This window comes from Phaenicophaeus curvirostris, chromosome 2 (genome assembly GCF_032191515.1).
Source record: "Phaenicophaeus curvirostris isolate KB17595 chromosome 2, BPBGC_Pcur_1.0, whole genome shotgun sequence".
Classification (NCBI taxonomy): domain Eukaryota; kingdom Metazoa; phylum Chordata; class Aves; order Cuculiformes; family Cuculidae; genus Phaenicophaeus; species Phaenicophaeus curvirostris.
The window spans coordinates 42,156,051-42,177,210 of NC_091393.1; the positions used below are offsets into that span (position 1 = coordinate 42,156,051).

Here is a 21,160-nt window from a genome sequence, read left to right on the forward strand (position 1 = left end):
AAGGTTTTTCATGCTTCGTGACATTCTGCAAAAAGAAATTCACAAAATACATTGATTATGTGCCAACTTTTCAAAGATAGGAGAAAATTGGAAAATCCTAATGAAATTACATCACTAAATGTAGCCCATGTTAGTTACACTATCTTGCCACATAAGTATTTGTGCTATGATGGACTACAAGTGCATTTTGCTGAACAAGCTGAAAATTCTGCCTTAGCAGAACAGGCTGACTTCAGCTTTATTCAGCTGCTTTGCTTTCAGGGAATTTCTGATACTTCAAAGTGACTGACAGAATCAAGCCAAATTCATAAACTCAGTCATTCAAAATGATATAAATTAAGACCTTTAAAATCAGAATGAATATTTCTAAGAAAATTTCAGGAAAGCACTATATAGTTATGATAGATGAAAATAATCAACTTTCTCAGAAAGCAGGTGGGTTTATGTCTTTCATGTACGACAGGTGATACGAATGTTCATGAAGAGTTCACCTGTAGATTTTACCAAGTAATTGGCTGATCAATGGCTGTAACCAGGTCAACAATGAAAGATTTGTTATTGTATCTAGATGTGGGGATAAAACACTGTCAGGAATGGTGTGGTGATATTGGAGGATTAATATCAGACATTGTATCCAGTTTGCAAGTAGTGGAGTCTTGTATATCATTACTGCTGGGGGCATGATTTGAATTAATCTTGCCTAGAAAACACTGAGAATAATACTGTACTAAAAACTACTATAAAACATTACCTGGTTTCCAGTACTGGGAAGTTAGCAGTTTTCTAGTATGGGTAATGCCAGTACCAGAAAAGAGCTGAGATCTGTCATTCTACAACGCATCCAAATGTGGCTTTCATCCATCTGCTGCATCTGATGGTATGTCTTCAAGGACAAATCAGATTACCTTCTACTTACACAGCAAATTTGGATATTGACCTCAAGAAAGCAAAGGCACAGATCATCACCGGGAGCTTTTCAGACTTACATGTCCTTCTCATACTTCACTAGAAATTATTTAATAGATAATTTTGTTCCATGACTGCATTCATCCATTTTTAATAAAATTAGCATTTACTCCAAACTTAGCATTCTTTAGCATTCTGTATTAATTCTGTACTGAAATTTTGGAATATTTAATGTTCTAACTCATCATTCGACTAAGCCTACTGAAATTATTGGCTTAGTTATGAATTCATTACCTTTTATTTCCTACATTATTTCTGATATGCAAATTTTTACAGCAGTGAAATATGTGTGACTGCTTTGCTCCCAGTTAATGCAGTATTAATATAACAATGAACTTCATTGCATTTCCAGATACCTTTTTACTTATACTAAATTAATATTTGAACTTGCTTGATAGAGTCCTGCAGTTGCCTCAGTCTGGGTTTGGTTTTTTTTTATTTTTCCCAAATTGTTAGAGCTGTTAAGATATTATGCTGGGTGAAACTTCTACTGTTTGTGTATTATGAGATTGTGTGTGTTATGATTACTGTGTTTGTGAGATGCTGACTTTTCTAAACCACAGGTTAAATATTTCAACTTAGAATTTCCCCTCTGTAAGACTGTCTATTCTAACAGTAAAAATGGCACATAAAGACATAATTTAGATAAAAGAGGAAAGCCTATCAAAATACTGTCCCCACAATAATAATGGCCTACTCACACCCATCCCTTCATACTGTACATCTTGAGTATTTTAAATGCCAAAGACTGAGAGAGCAAAGGTTGTACAACCAAAACAAGGAGAAGAGAGATTTTACCTGAGACTTTACCAGTGTCCAGATAAATAAATAAATTATTCTGTCAGTAGATAAGATAAAAAACAATAGGTGAAATTACCACAAGTCATAGACAGGCCGTATGTTGGGTAAAACCTACTGTGTAGATAGCGAATCTCCAGGAGAGACTGTCTAGAGAAGCTGTGGAGTATCTGCAGCTGGAGGTTTTTAAATACCACTCAGACATCTATCAGGACTGTGGACAGATAAACTAGGCAATCTCTTAAAGCCCCTTCCAGTTTTATTCTTTTATGATTCTGTGAGTAGACATGCCATACTGAAATATTTCTCTGATTAGGGTCTGATGTTATCCCCTGTCTAGTGTAAGGCTATTTATCCTTATGTTTTTAGAGACCTATGATGATGAATAAAAGACAGACGAGTTGTTTGTTTTCAGAAGCCAATTTTTTAGCTGGTCAGCATCTGAAGTTGCAAACAGATTTCCAACAGAGCTCAGTCGTACAGGTTCCCTTGTTTCAGAGATCATGGGACTTCATAGGTCACTCATCGTGACATTTTCTACAAATACACTTAAGTAAATATCACCATCATGCTCTGACACACAACTGCATTACTGTAACTCATCTAATTACAGAATGACATCTCAGGTGAATCCTCAACCTTATGTGGTTTCCAGCTTGATTTAAACTGAGAAGTTTTACCAGCCACTTGCAGTAAGACAAGATCATGCATGAGATCAGTTGCTAAATCTCAGCTGTGATACGGGAACTTCTTAAGTCATAGCAGTGTTGTCAATGACTGACTTCAAAGACAGATTCAGTTGAAGAAAATATTTCAGGAGTCCAGGAGCCTAACACTAACTGATACCATGTGATTCTATGTTAAGTCACTGTAAAGGCACGCTCTGAAGCTAAGATTCTTGTTCTGACTCCCTGCAATTGTTCTTACACTCGTAAAATGTTTGAATGAAGTTTCTAAATCAGTTCTGAAAATGGGACCTAGACCTTGAATTTAGCTGCTTTTGATTAAGGTGTCCTTTAGGTGCTTTTGACAAGGTTACATTTAGTCCTTTTCAAAATCTTCAAGGATGCACTTAACTATATGCACCTACACAAACACTGCTGAAGATGAATGGGCGCAAGCGTATATTCCTGGTTATATGCACTTGCAAACATATTTCTCATCTCTTTAGCTATATCACAGCTAAATAAGACAAACTCTCTAGGAAATTTGATCCTATATGCAGAGCTGTCCTGAAGGAATACCCAGACCGAGATGCTGAGCATGATGTAACTGTGTCAAAGACAACAGCGAGAGCTTTCTAGAGTCTTAAATGACTCCAGAGAAAGTGAGGTACCAACATTGGTCTTAATACAGTTATTTCCCTATCCATCATCTAGTATTTATTTTGTTTGATTTTATACCTGTATTCTATTTTTGTTCCTGAACGCCCTGGTCTGTTGCTGACTTTAAACAATCTCTGAATGTGAATTAGCATCTCTGATATCAAACACCTACACAAATACCTTTGTGTCTTATTTGTGTTTTATTTGTATTTCGAATCAAGTGCCTAATTGTAGTGCTTATAGGATTGCGGGGCACTTGGATTTTAATTGCATGAAGTTCAGGCAAAAGTGACTATAAAAGCATCGAAGAAAAATAATAGTTTGTAAGTGGAAGTGAAAAGATGCTGAGATTTACATAATGGATTTAGTCAAACACCCCTACTGTTTTATACAGTTAAAAGTGCATATGCACAATAAATAAATTACACTGTACCATCAGTCTGTTGCATTTAACTGCATTAGTGGCTCTATTTTTCCCCTCATGACTTGGTTGGGATGACATATTGGAAAACGCATATTTCTTCATTATACTATTTAAGTGGTTTGATAAATCTGCTTATAGATGACAGAAACATTTTTTATTGCTCCTGCCAAGTTATTATATGTAAAAGAAATCTTTCATGTGTTTATGAGCAAGATCTCAAACTACTGAAAAAATGTTAGTGTCATAACAAGCCCCGTCTGTGACGTGGGTAGAACATGACCAAAATCTTGTTCTTTGGCCTGTTCCGTCTTCATGCTGCCTTGCCCTGTGCACTTAACGTAGTGCTGACCTTCTAAATCTACTCAGTCCAGGAAACAGCTGTGTAAACCATCTCCTTCACCATGAGGGCATTTTGATCTATGTTTCAACAATTCATGGCGAAATGCTTTTCTTGAAATCCTGTTAATATGCAGTGAATTTCATTTTAATATGACAAAATATCAGTTAGAAATTGTTAAATTATTAAATCTATTTTTTTATGGAGGCTGAACCATACTTTGAAAAGGAAGCATACAGAAATTGCATTGGTTTTGATTAAACTCATTAATACACTGGGCTTCCAGGTTTTTTTGTCCTTGTCCTCCACATTTTTCCCTGTGTTTTTCTGTGTTGTTTTTTTTTTAAATCTAAAAAGGGTAAGAAGAAGAGGAATGGTCAAAAATGAGGAAAACAAAAAACCAGAACAATAGTGAAAGTTTTCAGATAGATTTTTTTTTTTAATATTCCTTTTATTTAATGGAAAATTAGAATCTTTAGAATTAGCCTTTTCTATAGTTTCAAAATTGTTTATATTTTAATTTTGGCTACCTCACTCCTTTTCTCTTTTCAGTGCATCTGTGTGCTGGAATACATGGGAAAATCTATTATATGTGTATGTTTCCATTTGAAAAAGAAAAATAAAACAAATTAAGGAATGTGTTACTGGAGGTCATGACAAGATATATTATAGAGTTTATTTGGCAAGACACTGAATGCCTGCAGCTCGCCTTGTATCGAGTGAATTTAAGGCACTTGTCACATGACCTACTCTTTTATTAGCTTAGTTGCAGTGGAAAAGGCAGAACAGTAGCATCAGAAATGGAAAATGATGGCAGGAAAAGTCTGGTTGTTGGTTCCCTAGGGGTGAAGAAAACAACTATTCTCAAAGGTTCTGCTGAAGAATATAGAAGTAATAGAGAAGAAGATCAAAAAATCAAAGGAAAACAAAGATTTATGAATAACACAAATCATTTTTTAAAAAGGTACAAACTATTTCTGGAGCAATAACTACTCTAAGAAAAAGTTACCAACCTAGATGAATCACACCTATGTAAAGGGGATAATTTAAAAATATTTTATCAGACAAAGAGAAACAAGCACTCTAGAGAGTGATTCTATCCTTAGGCAGACTGCTTATCTTTCTCTCTTAAGAGGCATCTCACAGTACAGAGTGAAATTCAGATAGAATAAAGCTGGGCCATGATGACTGGGCACTTATCAGGTTGGTCCTTCCAACAGTTTCTGCCTTAAGCTATGCCATTGGAAGTCTGGCACCCAGCTCAGTAAGGACTGCTGGTTTTGTCTGCCCTTCCCACAGTGAGTACTACAGATATTTTGAGATCAGGCAGCTATAAAGAAACAGGTAAAACTGGACCTTTACTTGGCACAAAGAAGGGACCTGGTAAAGAACTGCAAACCCCTATAATGCCCCACAGAAACAAACCCTACCTTTAGCCCCCTAAAGAATGATGATTTTGCCTCTTAACTCCTGCTTGCTGCATAGACTCCTGCTCAGAACAAGCTCATTGCTGAGGGCTCCCTCCTGCTGCTGAGGTCGTCTGTTTCATCCGATGGTGGCCTGCAGAAGATGCAGGGTTTCATTTAAATGTTTTTATGAGTATCTTTATTTGCCTGAGAACACATCCTATACTTCCCGCTGGTATATTTCCCATATATACTATCTACACAGCTCAGTGATCTCAGTGCCTTTTCAATAATTCAGGCTGTATGCTTTGGCTATGTCATCTTGGGAAAGAAGCCCAATTCAGTATGTAAGAGCTGTGCTTCTTGTAGGAAGGAGGAGGAGGTGCACGTTATGGGTTTCCCTGTGTTTGCCCTATCTTTCACGTAACCTTCATTTTCAGGCATATTTGCATCGAAAAGGTCCAATTCCTCAGACAAAGGTCAAACGTTCTTCAGTGGGAACTGTTCCTGAAAGCAGTATGCAGAATCAAGCTTTCCTAAATGAAAAATGGCATCTTTCCTCACTGAAATATTCAGTACAGAGAAGCGGGATACTTTCACCCTTTGCAATGAAATGCAACTTAAGACCCGCTGCCTCTGACATGAGACGAGTAGATGAGGTACTCAAAGATATGGTTTAGTTGCAGATAGGAACGGTTGGACTCGATGATCTAAGAGATCTTTTCCGACCTAGTGATTCTATGATTCTACGAGGCCATAAAAGAGGTTGCTTTGTTTTATCCTCCGATTTTTACACTCGCAATGGTTCACATGAAGAAATTCAGTCAAAAGAGAAGAAAAGACAAGGCTGGATGTACAACGCCTGGTGACCGGCGCCATCCACGCCGATCCTGGGTCCGACTCCCACGGGACGCTCCCCCGAGACCGACGGTCGCTTCCCCCTCCCCAGCCCCCTGGGTAACCACCGTCTTATTCCGCGCATCCCGGAGCCCCCTCCTCTCCCCGCGTTTGCTCCGCGGGGGCGCTGGCAGCGGCGGGCCGGGGCTTTGGGCGTGTGTCTGTGTGTCGGTGTGTGCGTGTGTCCGTGTGTCCGTGTGTGTGTGCGCGCAAGGCGGGGCCCCGCGCCGGCTGGTGCCATCTGGAAGCCGGGGCGTGGGGCGGGGGAGGGCGCCGGAGGGGGACGAGCATCCTCAAGGCCGACGCTCCGTTTGTCTTTCCGGGCTCCTCCCGCTCTTCAGCACCGGTACCGGCGAAGTACCTGCGGATCGGCATCCCTCCTTCCTCGCTGTGGTTTTGTTTTTTGTTTTTTTTTTTTTTTTCGCGTGTTTTGGTGGTGGTGTTTTTATTTATTTATATATATATTTTTTTTTAAACCCTCCCTTAAATCCAGGGAGACGCTTTCCAAGCGGGGCGAGCGCTGTTCTTACGTAAATGGTTCTGCTCTGGGGAGGGCATCCCCCCTGCCAGCCCCGGCCCGGGGGAGCATCCCTGGGTACCGCTCGCCCTGCCTAGTGCCGGGCCCCTCGGCGTCACCGCATCCCGGCCCGAGCCCCGCACCGGCAGCGGCTCCGTTCCCGGCTGGTGCCGGGGATGCTGCGGCGCGTCGGACCCCGCGGTAGGGAGGGCGCTATGTCCGGGAGATAACGCGCCTCCGCCGGCAGCCCGGGGCGGTCTCGGGGCCGGCCCCACCGGGACCCGGCTGCTCGGCGGCCGGACTGGCAGCGGCGGCGGGGACCGGCGGGAGCCGGGGGCGAGCGGCCGGGAGGCTGAGGAGCGCGGGCGGCGGAGCCGAGGAGGAGGAGGAGGAGGAGGGCAGCACCATGACTCATTTGCAGGCAGGTCTCTCCCCGGAGACTCTGGAGAAAGCCCGCCTGGAGCTGAACGAGAACCCCGACACTTTGCACCAGGACATCCAGGAGGTGCGGGACATGGTCATCACCCGGCCGGACATCGGCTTCCTCCGCACCGATGATGCCTTCATCCTGCGGTTCCTGCGGGCCAGGAAGTTTCAGCACTTTGAGGCGTTTCGCCTCCTGGCCCAGTACTTTGAATACCGCCAGCAGAACCTGGACATGTTCAAGAGCTTCAAGGCCACAGACCCGGGCATCAAGCAGGCGCTGAAGGACGGCTTCCCCGGCGGGCTGGCCAACCTGGACCACTACGGCAGGAAGATCCTCGTACTTTTTGCTGCCAACTGGGACCAGAGCAGGTAAATGCGGAGCCGCCCGGCTGCCTTAACCCCTGCTCTCCCCGGGAGATGCGTAGGAAAAGCTGTGCCAGAGCAGAGGATGAGCGGGCAGCGGGGACACACCCAGCTCTGCCCACAGGGGGCTGGGCAGCAGCCTGGAAGGCAGAGGGGGAAAAGGAAGATGAAATGCATTTTGTGGCTTAGGGCCTTTTCAGCTTTCTCATCCTTTAGGCTCGGAAATTTGGGAGAGAAGTAGGAACTGCTCAGTTGCTTTTCTCAACTGGTTGATACGAGGTTTACATCTTTCTTCCTCCCCTTAGCCGAAGCAAACTGGCACAGTAGATGATGTGCTTGTCCCCCAACAAAGGCTTGTTGTGGTCTCTATGCTGGTCTTTCTGCTTCAGCACACACAGAGCTGCTCAGGTGCCATAGGGGAAAGCATGTGCAAAACAGGAGTATGCATCACGGCTTTTGAGCTGAAAAGTTTGCCTATGCAGGAAGCTGAGGCTCTGAATCTTTTCCCTCAGTGAAAGAAAGCTCTTCCTGAGCCACCTGGAAATGCCAGGATGGAAGTTAGGGAAACTGCTGATTTTCTTTACTCATGCTGTGAATTCCCTGCATGATAAGATCCAAGCAAACAAAGATTTGGTAGCAAATTTAAGGAGGCTAGTGTAGTCCCCAGAACAGTTTCTGATCCCTTTTGGGACTACTGTAGCCTGAAGATGACTTAACAGGCTGACCCAAGAGCCCATCAAGGCCCTTTCTTTTAGCAATTGACTTGATACTATGTGATGCTGTTTTGTTATTCTCAATATCTCATTGAGTGTCATGCCCAGTTTCTCCTGCAGTCTAAAATTACATCCACAAAAATTACTTGATTTTCAGTACATGTAAATGAATGAATCCATTAAGAGTTAACTCTAAAGCCTACTCCTGTGAGCACTGCATGGCTTCCCTAGGCTTCCAAACTGAGAGCAGGTTTAGGATCTGAAGCATGTCTTAGCAGGAAAACTTAAAATCCTTCTGGTTGCCTTCATGAGAACTCAAACAGTCCATCTTTTGTACAGTCAGAACAGGCTGGACACAGGCAGTGCTGAGCACTGAGTGCATATATCCCAAGTCCAGCTATTTTGAAACATGAGAAGGGTATGAACACCTAGCAGGGTGGATAGAAAGAACAATTTTTGAGGGATCAGTATGGTTAAGCTTGCCCTTTACGTGTTTGTTTAGCCATCTTCTTGCAGGCTGTATCAATAGCCATTGCAGAGACTGATCCTACAGCTCTCTGCAGCAGCCGGTGTTACAGCTAGGGATGGGTTTCTGCCCAAAGAGCTGCTGGCCTTCCATACCTTTCCTGCTCTCCTGATAGGGTGGACAGATCCACATCACCTACAGAGAGAGTTTCCTATCCCTTTCTAACCCATGTATCATCCCCAGAGACTGGAAAAAAGCTGCTGGGCACAAATCCAAACTGCTCATGATCAGGCTAACAACTAGAAAGTGTGGATGAACATACAGATTGCTGGGGGCAGCATAATTTTCCTACTTCCATTTTGTGGCAGGTGGAGTAATAGAAGCTGAGCAATGAAGCAGTTGTGATGAGGCTAAGGACAGTCTGAGTGGTCTTTGTTTCCCACATAAGGACCAAGCCAACTATGTATTGTAAAAACGGCTCCACAAACTCTTAGAAGATCCTGAAAGAAGAATTAGGAAGGAAATGGATATTTAGATGTTTTATTAAGTTATACGTCCAGCATGAAGAAGTTCCCTTGTTAAAAGATAGTGTAGACTACTCTGTGCTGTTATTTCTCATTAACTAAAAAACTCTAGAGCCTTATGTCACACTTTTCAGACTGTTAGTTCCTAGTCAAAAGAACACCAAAAATTCTAGTTCAGAGATAGAGTTGCATTTAAAAAAATAATTGCAATATGAAAATAATAGGGTTATTTTCCTCTTAATATTTGATGTGCTAGTATTTAAATAATAGGGTTATTTTCCTCTTAATATTTGATGTGCTAGTATTTAAACTGCATAATATCAGCTGACACAATAGTAAATTTTATTTTGATCTTTTTTTCATGAAGATTGGTAAAACTATTATTTAGGATATTACAGGAAAGTGACTGGGGTACACAGGGGTACCTAATGGCCACATTTGCAGTTGGGTCCCTATTGCTCTACAGTGCTGCACGCCTATGGTACACCTCTCCTCCAGAGCAAGGGATTTGTTTTCAGCTAGACCACTCAGACAAAGGGGAGAGAGCTGAAGCCCAGCTGTGGGGAGTGGCTTGCTTCAAGGCACATAGCAATTCAGTGACAGATCTGGGAACGGAGGAGCTAGGTCACGCTCTTTTGTAATTAATTTAGTGTCTTCCATTATCTGATGTTCAGCAACTGACCTTGGGGAGCATTGTGTGTGGAACTTAAACCAGAGCCACCATGCAATGCATCTCAGGCTTATGCCTTAACTGACTTGAGATCTTAAAGTTCATAAACCAGCACTCCCCTTACAGCAACACTGAGAGGACTGCTTTTTGAAGTCTTCCTTGTTAGGACCTCTTTGTATGCTTCATAAACTAAGCTAACAGAGCACAACAAGCATCCCAAATTTATTATGCATGTATGACTTATTATGGCCACCATGTAACAATTAGAAATAAAAAGTTCCAATTCGTTACTTAAATGATTAGCAGACGTACTATAGATGATTTATATAGCACTGACAGCCTATGATTTGCATAGTTGCATAGTTCCAATTAGAAAGAGAAGCGTAGGAGGCAAAAAATTCCAGTGATAAAACAAGCTTGTGTACTAGATGTTACATCATTAAATTAAAGCAGGGCCTGAAAACTGTACCAGATGTCCTACCATCTGAACAACTACATCAGACATGTACTTAAGACAAACAAACAAAAAAAGTGAAGGTGAAGCATAATGCATTGAGCAGCCCAGCAGCTTTTCAGTGGGACCCTGTCTAAGTCTCCATTCTGTCTCTACTATGGGGAAAGTGAAGATGAGTGACATTCCTGCCAGGAGGCTGGATCGCACTGGAGGAGGGATCAGCCTTTCCTGTTAGCTTCCAGATTGTTGATTCATAACTACATTTGGCTTGTAGGTGTGTACGTGTATTTGAAGACTCCTTTTTCTTAATGTGATCAGCTGATGAAGTTTTTTTTCAGTTAATGGTACAATTGACTTCAAATCTCAGCAGCAAGGGATTGATTGTCATGCATGTTCTTCTTCATGCTTTGTGGCACTGTTCACAAATTCCCTAGGAAAATCAGTCTGTTTTGATGCTGCTTATTGGAATTCTTTCCCTGCATCAATTATCTGAAAACATTTTGTAGTAAGTGCAATAGAAAAGCGCAGTAGAAAAGTGCAGTAATGCCTAGTTCCTGTCTGTGTCACAGTGATCCAGTCAGCTCACACCGTACTCAGTGAATATGGAAATCCACTGCACTCTTTACCATTAGCTCTGCTGTTGCATCAGATGATTTATAGCAGGGCAAAGACGGACTCCACTGGTTTGCTTTCGAAACAGTGCTTTCATGTGCACAAGTGCTAGAAGCTTTTCATTTCCTCCCATTAAATGAAAATATAAATTCTATTGCTATTAGAAGACTGGTCTGCTCCTCCGCTCGCTTTAAGCCACAGGCGAGTTGGAAGGTTATTTTTCCAGCTCTTGATGGATGCAGTGTGACAAAATAAATAGCAACGCTAACAATAATAACATATTAACAATAATAAAATACCTAGTTAATAGAGTCAGTTTTTGTTTGGAAGTAATATCTTTCAAATAATAATTATTAACTAGTGCAAACACTGTCATATTGCTTTCTACAGTTTCTCCTGCTGACTGTTGTTGTCTTATTGTTTCCTACCTTTCTCCCAGGTATCTCTGTCTGCCTGTTATCACTTATGTTTAGACTGTGAGTGTTTGGTTAGGGATCTTTTTGATCAATGTTAATGTAAAATTTAGATCAGGTTGATCTTCATGCATGTCTGTGACTGTTAGACACTGGGCTAGTGTAGGAATAATGAATGGTATTATATCTGACTCTAAAAGATGATCTGGTGAAATATTTGAAACTTTATATTTCTCTGTGCATTTTTGTAACACTGGTGGTGCTTTTTGGTTTTTGAATAAGGTCCTCCAGGGTATGCTGCCACTCTATGCTGAATAGCAATAAAAAAAGTTCTGATCCCCCATCTTTTCAGTCCTCAAATTTGTACCCAGACTGACAAAACAAGGAGATATGAGGCATTATTTCTAGGTACTCATTTGTATGTTTTGAGGGCTCTCTTTTTCACTGACATTCTAAAAATACAAAGCTAGATCACTAGGTTAGAAATGGGATGATGGCTCAGAGACTTGACCAACTTTCTCTTTTAAACCATAGTGGCACAAAAGCTCATTTGACAGAAACACTTAGTTATTCAAATGGTGACGAACTTAAAATACAGGCTGCATATTCTTTACATTTTGAGACCTTCAGAAGACATATGGCTTAAATTCAAGCAAAGACTTACCATTTATCTCTTCCATTTAACAGTTTGCATCCTGAGAGGCAGACTCATGCCACTCAGTTTTAATTCTCAAAATAACTTGAAATTTCTTGATATGAGGAGGGAGATGACAAGTAGCAATAGAAATAGTGGGGCAACTCTGCCAAATCAGATTATCTGTTGTGCAATGTGAATGTGAATCGACTGAAACCAGAATCTGATTAAACAGATGATACGGTGGATGCCACCCATCATCTAGAACATGAAATATTGCAAACCATTGACACAGCTGGATTTGATATGAAACTTATGTACCTTTCATTCTCCCCGTCTCTTCTCTTTCTGTTGGCCTGGTGGGAATCACAGTGTCCTCTGAGAGTGAAGAGGATGCATAGACCACATGACCAAGAGATAAAGGGGAAAGATCATAGCGAGGTGCTACTAAAAGCTGATACCAGACCGTTTTCCCCAAAAATCCTGGGAAATACTTTGAATCTGTTCATGTCCCATAGAAAATTCTCCCAAGAACTTTTCTTTTCTGTAAAGGAGAAGTTGCTGCCACTGTTAAATTATGAGATTGGGATGCTGTTAAATTATGAGATTGTTTGAGCTGCCCTGTTCTTGATAAATCAAGAACTCAGTGAGGCATTACCCTAGCAAGCTCTGTCACTGTTGTAGTAGAAATGGTAGCCATCCTGAAGCATTTGAAAGAGTCACTGTTAAGTGTGGCTATTAACTTGTCAAGCCTTTCCAGGCTTATTGCTTTGAAGTCAACCTGATTGAAAAATTTCAAGAGGTAGCAGAGTGTGTCTGCACACCAGTCCCAACCTTTGGACTCAAGCTGGAACTCACATAGAAAAGGAATATTAAGTTTGCTTTATATATGCAATAACATATTTCCAGCATTTGTTATTCATATTAACAACTGGACTGAAAAAATTGGCTAAGGTCTCCATTGAATTAAGCATGGCTCTATAAATAGAGCTCATTAAATACATTTAAATTAACTGTGAGTTCTCGATTATCCTACAATTAGTAATACCTTGCTGGCTACAATATGTCCCATAAAAGTCTGTTTAAGCAAGTGAATACAACTGAATTTAGCTATAAATAAATAAGGATTTATTTCTGCACAGCCTAACTCCAGGCTAGTACAGGTACTGCAGCAAATCAGGCTGAACACACCCTACGTACTTGATAGCATTGGAGAGGCTGGGGCCAGGGCAAAATGATTGTCTTCCTATCCCATAAATACATGCTGTTTCTTAACACAGATTGGTAAGAATAAAACAATACCATCTTCCCCTCAGACAGAACACCATGGTTTCTTAAAATTAAAGGCCAATATGTTGATGTTTTTCTTTCTTTTTTCTTTTTTTTTCTTTATAATAGAAAGGCAGTCAAAGTCATCTTGGGCCATGTTTATTTTACACTCACTACATTATCCATTTTTTTCTGATTTTTGACTGGTGATATTTCTGCATCTATGTAATTTCATTGTGGAATGAAAGTTCCAGCAACACAATCCAGAATAATTTTTCCCACCTTTTTACAGAGAATTTTCATTTCCCAGCCAAGGATGGAGTAAATGTTAAGGCAGAGCCTGTGCATCCTGATGCTGACATGAACAGTAGTAACACTGAGGTGAAATGCTAGACAACATGGGGCTGGAGTGCATTAAAGATGACTCTCTATGCAAATATCTCTGTGCTGTGTGAAAGCTTCAGGATAGTTTTTTTAATCATGTTCCATTTGCTTGGGCTGTTCAGCTGATACTTTCAGTACTCAGGTTGCCATTGACAGTACTTAAGATTTCATCTATCACACCAGGTTTACATTTCTGGCTGCCTCAGCATGTGTCCAGAGTAAAAGCTGCTTTAAATTTCTATTCATGGGTTTGTCTTTCTTCTCTGGTTTTTTGTACTGCACTTAAAGTAAGGAATCAAAACCAAGAGAAGAGGTCCATTACAGAATGAAAAACATCTTTTATTTTCAGCTAATTGCCCTGAAAGGTATTTGAGGGGGTAGGTTTGGTTGTTGGTGACATGTCCCTGTATATTCCTAATGTGGCTTTTTAGACTTAAAGAACGCTTCATATACCTTCTTCTGTCAGAGAGCGTTCTTCCTTGCTTTTAGCTAGACCTGTGTTCTTCAGGACTTGTTTTCACTGAGAGGACAACCTTTTGTATTTTTCAGTGGATAAACACACAATATCGTTATTGTTGTTGTGGACTACTTCTTACTCTAAGTAAACCTGCAGTAGGAGTTACGGTGATCCTGAATACACCATAGACTTGTGGAGGCTCAGCCCTTTGACCAATAGTTACTCTCTGGTGGCCGAAATACTGGTCGCATTGATGCCTGACTGTTTTCTTGTTGACTTGAATGAATTCAGAACATAATTAGGTATATTTGTGTGTACATGTATATATCAATATATTTATCACTTAGGTATATATAAAAACATTTTATGGCCAGTCTTAGTGGTCTGATTGACATTGTAAACAAAGAATCTTCATGTCTAACGCACCAGATTTCTAGCAGTCTTGTGTCACTAGGGAACTGTTAATCCAAGGCATGTGATGCCTTTGTGAACTCCCAAGGGAGGACATAAGAAATCTGCAAGAGGATCTTGGGACTCAACTTCTTGAACTGTAGGGTGCTTGCAGCAGCCTTCTGCTTTGTGGAGTTGTTTTTCTGGAGAATGAGATCTTCTGAATAGGGCAGCACGAATTCCAAAAGGCTAATTTTAGGGTTTAAGTCTGTTTCTTGTATGAAGTCTGAGAAATGATCCTCAGATAGAGGCATTAGCTTCTGATGTAATTTCCTCCCAGTGCAACGTTTCCCCTGGGAGGGCCTCTTACAGGGTGTATCTCCACCTAATTTCATAAAGCAATAAAAAAAATAGTGTTTCTAAGACCTGTGGAGGTAATCAGGGGTCTGAAGGCAGTTTGCCACACTCTGAGCCAGCCCTGACCCTAAGCATGACTTTGTAAACCTCCTTCCCTCAGGCTAAGTGTGTGTTTTAATCTCGATGCTGACTATAGTACAAAATGCATGTTGTAAAGGAGTTTTAGTTCCCATGTTGATTAGGTGCCCTCCATTGTCCATACATCAGTGTTGTATTGGATGGGTAGACTGGTTTGTACATAAGCTAGGCAATCTAAGACCTTTTTGGTGCCGGTAAAACCATCTATGGTCTTAATGCTACCAAACACTCACTACACATCCCATTATCCATGAGCAAACTCATTTGGAAAAGAGCTGATGATTGCTCTCGTTTTTCCTCAAGTTGCACTTCGGACAACGACACTGGGGGTGTTTGTTTGTTTGCTTATTCAGGGACCTCAGCACCAACAGGAGTTTTTCCCCCAGATGTCCAGCAGTTGGGCTTGGAGGAGCTACTCTGCCTGGGAAGAGGGGGAGCATCAACTTGAGGCACCATGCCGGAGGCACTGCTCTGCCATGCCAGGCAATGCACCCCTGGGCAGGTTTGTCCAGGGCAGGCAGGGTGTGCCAGGTTTGCTTCACTGTGCCTGCTGCAAAAATCGGGTCCTGGCCTAATAGTTCTTTGATTATAAAATTGTGCTAGCAATTTTAAGGATCCAGGTTTTAATTGATTTCCTTCAAAACCAGTTTTAAAGCACATACTTTTTTTTTTTTTTTCCCACAGTGGACAATTTTCCATTTAGAGAAATTCTATTTTTTTTCCCTTCCAAAAGAAAATAGAGAGTTTTAGTGTTTTGAGGATTTCCATAGGGAAATTACAGGGAAGAATATTTCTTGTATAGTTTTCTCTACCAGCTGAACAAATCTGAACAAAAAAGAGGGAGCATGCAACTTTAGATCCCAGAGAAGTAAAAAAAAAAGGATGGAAAGATGTCAGCTAGATCAGATTAAAATTTAATTTGTGTTATTTCCTTTTGCAGATACTTTCAATATATAGTTATGTACATAATGGAACAGTGCATTTGTATTAAAGCAAATAAAATTTGATATAATTTAATGTAATTTCTAAATAGACACACATCCTATTTTCTACATATGTAGTATGGTGAAGCTTTTTCTGAGGATTCGCAATTTTGAGAATTTCTATGTTTGATGCCATCATGGGAGATTTTTAAAGGGCCTTATTTAAAAATATCTTCACAAATACTGAAGACTGAATTCTTTCTTTTGTTTGTGGAATATTTCTTCATCTGCTATTTTATTATTTAGCTTTCTAATGCCGCATCTGATACTCTTTTGTGAACTGGCAAATTTATATTCATTTCAGGATCTATTTGCCTTACTTTTAAAAAGTTTTTATATATAAAACATAGTTAGCCTGGAAAAAATCAAAACTTAAACTACTGCTTTCATGTCTTATGAAAAAAACCCAGATAATTCAGGTCTTTTGCCTTTTTTTTTAAAAAAAAAAGCAATAAGCTAAACTGCAAGTTGATTAATAACTCTTTTATATGGCAGTCTAAAGATGACATTGCTGTATATATTTAAGCTATTTGGCTGCTATATTAGGTGCTTTAGGTTCAAAAAAGACAGATTATACTCAACAGGGCTTGACAGTACGAAATTATGTCTTTTTTTACAAGATCATCAATCTAAAAAAAGATTATGTGCATATGTGTAAAACACATAATTACATATTGTAGGTGGCATCTTGTAAATCCAAATGTAATGTAGAAAATTCTAGGGCTGATGAATACTACATTCCATACTTACTCCTGAAACCACATAATCTAGGTATACAAAGTACTCAGAAGACAGTTAAGTAACTCTTAAATACTATTACTTTTAACCTGAAAGACCTCAAAGCCCTAATGTGTATTACTTTCCATTTCCAAGATCCTTGAGTAATCAGCCTTCTGTAATACCCTTTGTAGATTTAAGAGGAAGCCTTATCCAGAGAGAGAGAGAGGCAAGGGGAGAACACGGAAACCCTTTTTTTTTAGCTGATGATTTTGCAGAAGTTATTTCAATCTGTTGGAAGAATATAGTAGGAAACTTTTTGTCTAGGCTTCTGGTTCAGATTTTGGTATCATGATGATTTTAGAAAAATGCAATTTGCATAGATATGTTTGTACAGACATTTTGTAAAATGCATAGATATTAAAGCAGATCAGGAGACTACAGAAAAACTCAAATTTATTTTTGGTGTCCTTGAAATTTGTTCTGGCTCACTGATGGTCTAGATGTACCTAAATCTGCACCAGAGGATGAGTTCAACTCACTGAGCTTTTGATACTTTCCTAGCTTTATATACCATGACTTCTGAGGATGGATTTGCATTCCTTTTTTTTGAACTTGTAACAAGCAGCACAAAGGAAGTATGCTCAGAACTTCTCCGTGTTGTGCTCATTGCTCCTTTCCTAACTGAATCTCCTCTTAACGTTCACAGGTACACACTGGTTGATATTTTGCGCGCCATACTTCTTTCATTAGAAGCCATGATAGAAGATCCTGAGCTTCAAGTGAATGGATTTGTTTTGATTATAGACTGGAGCAACTTCACCTTCAAGCAAGCCTCCAAGCTCACACCAAGCATGCTTAGATTAGCTATAGAGGGTCTTCAGGTAATGTTCTTTCTTTTCCTGATTGTCCTAGATTTTGCAGTTCATTATAAATCTAGGTGGCTAACATACTCAAAACAAAAGAAAATTCTAAGAACTTCTGAATAGCAAGACTATTAAAACCTTAAGGTATGGGTGGACAGACAAGCTTCGGTGGCACAAGCTAATGTGTTTGCTCAGTCTTCTAGCTGCAGTAACTCCTGCTGTGTGTAGACTCCTCTGTTGCTGTAAATAAGAGGTAGCTTTTCTGTCTTTATTCTAAAGTGGCTGGCTTCCTGAAAATTGAGACTGTAGCTTCTGCAGCAGCAAGTAATCAGTTTATCTTGTCATTTTGCACAGGGCTAATAAAATATGAGTTGCTGCTGCCATGCCAGTTTTTTTTTTTTTGTTGGTTCTGCTGGAGACAGGCATTACATCATTTGTCCTGATAAGTGGTGGGCACTGTGATTAGACAGTTAGCTGGGACTATTTACCTACTGAATAAGATTCAGCGTGTGGTTGACTCTTTTGCTGGATCAGGATTAATTTGTTCAGCAGCTTCTGTGACAGATTATACAGTGATTTTAATTTCTTTCTGCTCATTGTAAATGCAGTTTGCATGGCACAGGTATATTGGTGGAAAGGACATAACTTTTGTCTGTCTCCTATGATCTTTAATGCTTATTAAAATAAAAACCTAGAATCTGTAAAGTTGTTTGCTGTGCAAGCTTGACTTGTGTTAAAAATACCAGCAATTGACTCCTGTGGCAGTGTGCCTTGGTTTTACAAGGACATATATTCTTTTTCTGTGATGCTTTTACAATTTATACATTTTTATTACTCATAAAACAAAACAACAGCCTTATCTTTGAACCTTCTTCACTTTGATTTTGCTATTTTTGAAGAAACTTGTGTAGCAGTAGTACAGAGTTTGATCTAAATCTTGAAGTGGTTTAACTAGTATTCAGTCTGCTGTTGCACACAGAAGGGTAGTGACAGCCATGAGACAAAGATCTCAATTTTCATTTTGTTGTGTTTCCTTATGGAACAGTGTGATTCCATGGTCTTGAGAACTACATCAGAAGGCGACAGATCTGTACTGTAATAGTCCTGCATTTCCTTTTATTGCTTTCAAAGTTGTTTTCTTTTCTGTGCTGTTTTTCAAAGCTAGCCTTTCTTTTCTCATTTAGAGCATGAATAAATATTTTAGTAGTGTTTGGTTTTAAATAGTGATGTTTCTTCTTGGACATTAATCAGAGATGGTTATTTTGAGGAGAACTCAGTGGGTAATTGGATCTGAAAATGTGATGAGTGACCCACCAATCTTCAGCTGGATTCTCTGTGTTCTCCTGCCATTGTTTGGTTCATTACTGAGTTGAAGTAAAATTCATTGACTTAACTTACCTATGACCCCAGCTTTGTACATTTGAATATGGCAAGTCTGATGGTGACCAGTACCCAGGCCATCATTTTGTGCCCACTTTCTTCAGTCCTTTTGACTCCAGGGATATGCCACTGAGCATGAAATGCCCCAGAAGAGATAATGAGAAGTCACTGAAATGGCAGATGTAAGGTAAAACTCTCAGCACTTGAGGAATCTGTCCTAATCTGTGACAGGTATTGTTAGCTGTAAGCAGCAACTTTTAGAAAGCCTTTTACCACCAGTCTTGAAGAAATCAGTTAGTTGAACTCTGATAATACACCATTTCATTTTCTGTGGAGAACCACTGAATGAATAATGGCTAATATACTAGCCAAACTGATGACACTACAACAATGTTTTCCTAGTAGTTGTCCTGTTTGAAGGCTTGTTTATATTTAGTGGTTTTTTGACTATTTCTTTTACTTAAACGTTTTTCTATGTAAAGATATAATGGCATCAAATGAAAAAGCTAAAGACAACTGTATTGAGCATCTTGAAGGGAGAAATTAACTTCAAAAACAATTGCTATCAGTAATGAAATAAGAGGAAAGCATGGTGGAAAGGAAGTACAGAAACATCCTGGGAAAGGCAAAGGTTTACTTACACCTTCTTGCAAGGTGGCATGCCTGCAATGTTGCATTCCCTTATCCTCAACAGAGACTCTCCTTTATTTTGGACAAAAATGCGCAGCAGAAACGTCGTTCTGAATCATGTAAAAGTATAAAGTGCTTAGTCAGGTGTTATGAAAAAGAACAAGAACGACTCTCACACACTGTTTATTTATGATCTTTGTAAACACTCTCTGTTTAATCAGAGAAATGGAATTTACTTTGGCTTATAAGATTTAACAGGGCTCAAGATGCTGAACTTCACCATTTGGGGAATTTAAATATTAGTGTTACTTGGTTGGAAAGGGACAGGGAAAGTGGGATTAGGGACTGCAGAATTTGATGTTAACCAAATCCCCTTGCCTCCTGAATGAAATCTGCTAAATTTGCATTATATTTGCTTAGCTTCCATTGTGAGCAGAATATTGAATATGGCACGTACCAAAGTGAGTTGATTTACAAGCTATGGCATTTCTGGGCTCTTCTCAACTGCTTTTTTTTTTTTTTTTTTTAAGGAAATTTCTCCTGAATGTAAGATAAGTAAATATATACAGTTTTCTAGTGAATATGAGTTCTGATATACCCTTTGTTTGATATACCCTTTGTTTGCATATGTATGTTAAATAGGAGCACAAAAAGGATCACAGGCCTTATGAGGAGCGGCTGAGAGAGCTGGGGTTGTTTAGCCTGGAGAAGAGGAGGCTGAGGGGTGACCTCATTGCTCTCTACAACTACCTGAAAGGAGGTTGTAGAGAGAAGGGTGCTGGCCTCTTCTCCCAAGTGACAGGGGACAGGACAAGAGGGAATGGCCTCAAGCTGCGCCAGGGGAGATTTAGGCTGGACATTAGGAAAAAATTCTTTACAGAAAGGGTCATTGGGCACTGGAACAGGCTGCCCAGGGAGGTGGTTGATTCACCCTCCTTGGAGGTGTTTAAGGCACGGGTGGACGAGGTGCTGAGGGATATGGTTTAGTGTTTGGTAGGAACGGTTGGACTCGATGATCCGGTGGGTCTCTTCCAACCTGGTAATTCTGTGATTCTGTGATTCTGTGTTTGATAGGAATGGTTGCACTCGATGATCCGGTGGGTCTCTTCCAACCTGGTTATTCTATGATTCTATGATTCTATGATACCTGTAACTGACTTATATACATCAGAAAAATCTCATAAGTAGTTATTTTAAGGAAAAGATCTTTTTGGCCGTGGAATTTTTAGTGTAAAAGGACAGTTATGATATGTAAACTGATGTGAATTTCCAGCGAATCCATCCCAACAGTGCTGCACTAACCAATTAGAGCAGCGCAGGTCAGTCCTGACTTTTAGAACAAGTGGTTTTGCTAGCCAGGAAGCAAATACCTACTATGGTGGTTAGAGTACTTTAATGGGACTCTTAATGCTGCAGTCCTAGCTGGTACACTGGCTTTGTCTTTTTGGAAAAAAAAGGAGCAATACTCTTCCTACTAGCAATGATACTAGCAAGAGCCTGTGACACGGTGATACTTTGTACAACATTGGAGTAATCTCTGGAACTCCTTGCCCTGGGAAATTCTGGGTGCTAAAAGTTTAGTCCTCTTCAGGGGAAGTGAGTAAGTTTGTGGAAGAGAAATGAAATGAGGATTACTAAATATGT

The 21,160-nt window shown here is 40.2% G+C and overlaps 1 protein-coding gene across 1 annotated transcript in view; it reads left to right on the top strand.

Moving 5' to 3' along the window:
• Positions 1-7,055: 7,055 nt before the first annotated feature.
• CLVS2 (clavesin 2) overlaps positions 7,056-21,160 on the top strand; it is a 55,394-nt gene continuing 41,289 nt past the window's right edge. Inside the window, exons 1-2 of the mRNA XM_069851785.1 lie at positions 7,056-7,465; positions 17,350-17,524. Coding sequence (XP_069707886.1) covers positions 7,077-7,465; positions 17,350-17,524 — 564 coding nt within the window. The 5' untranslated portion in view covers positions 7,056-7,076. The remainder of the gene's footprint in view (positions 7,466-17,349; positions 17,525-21,160) is intronic.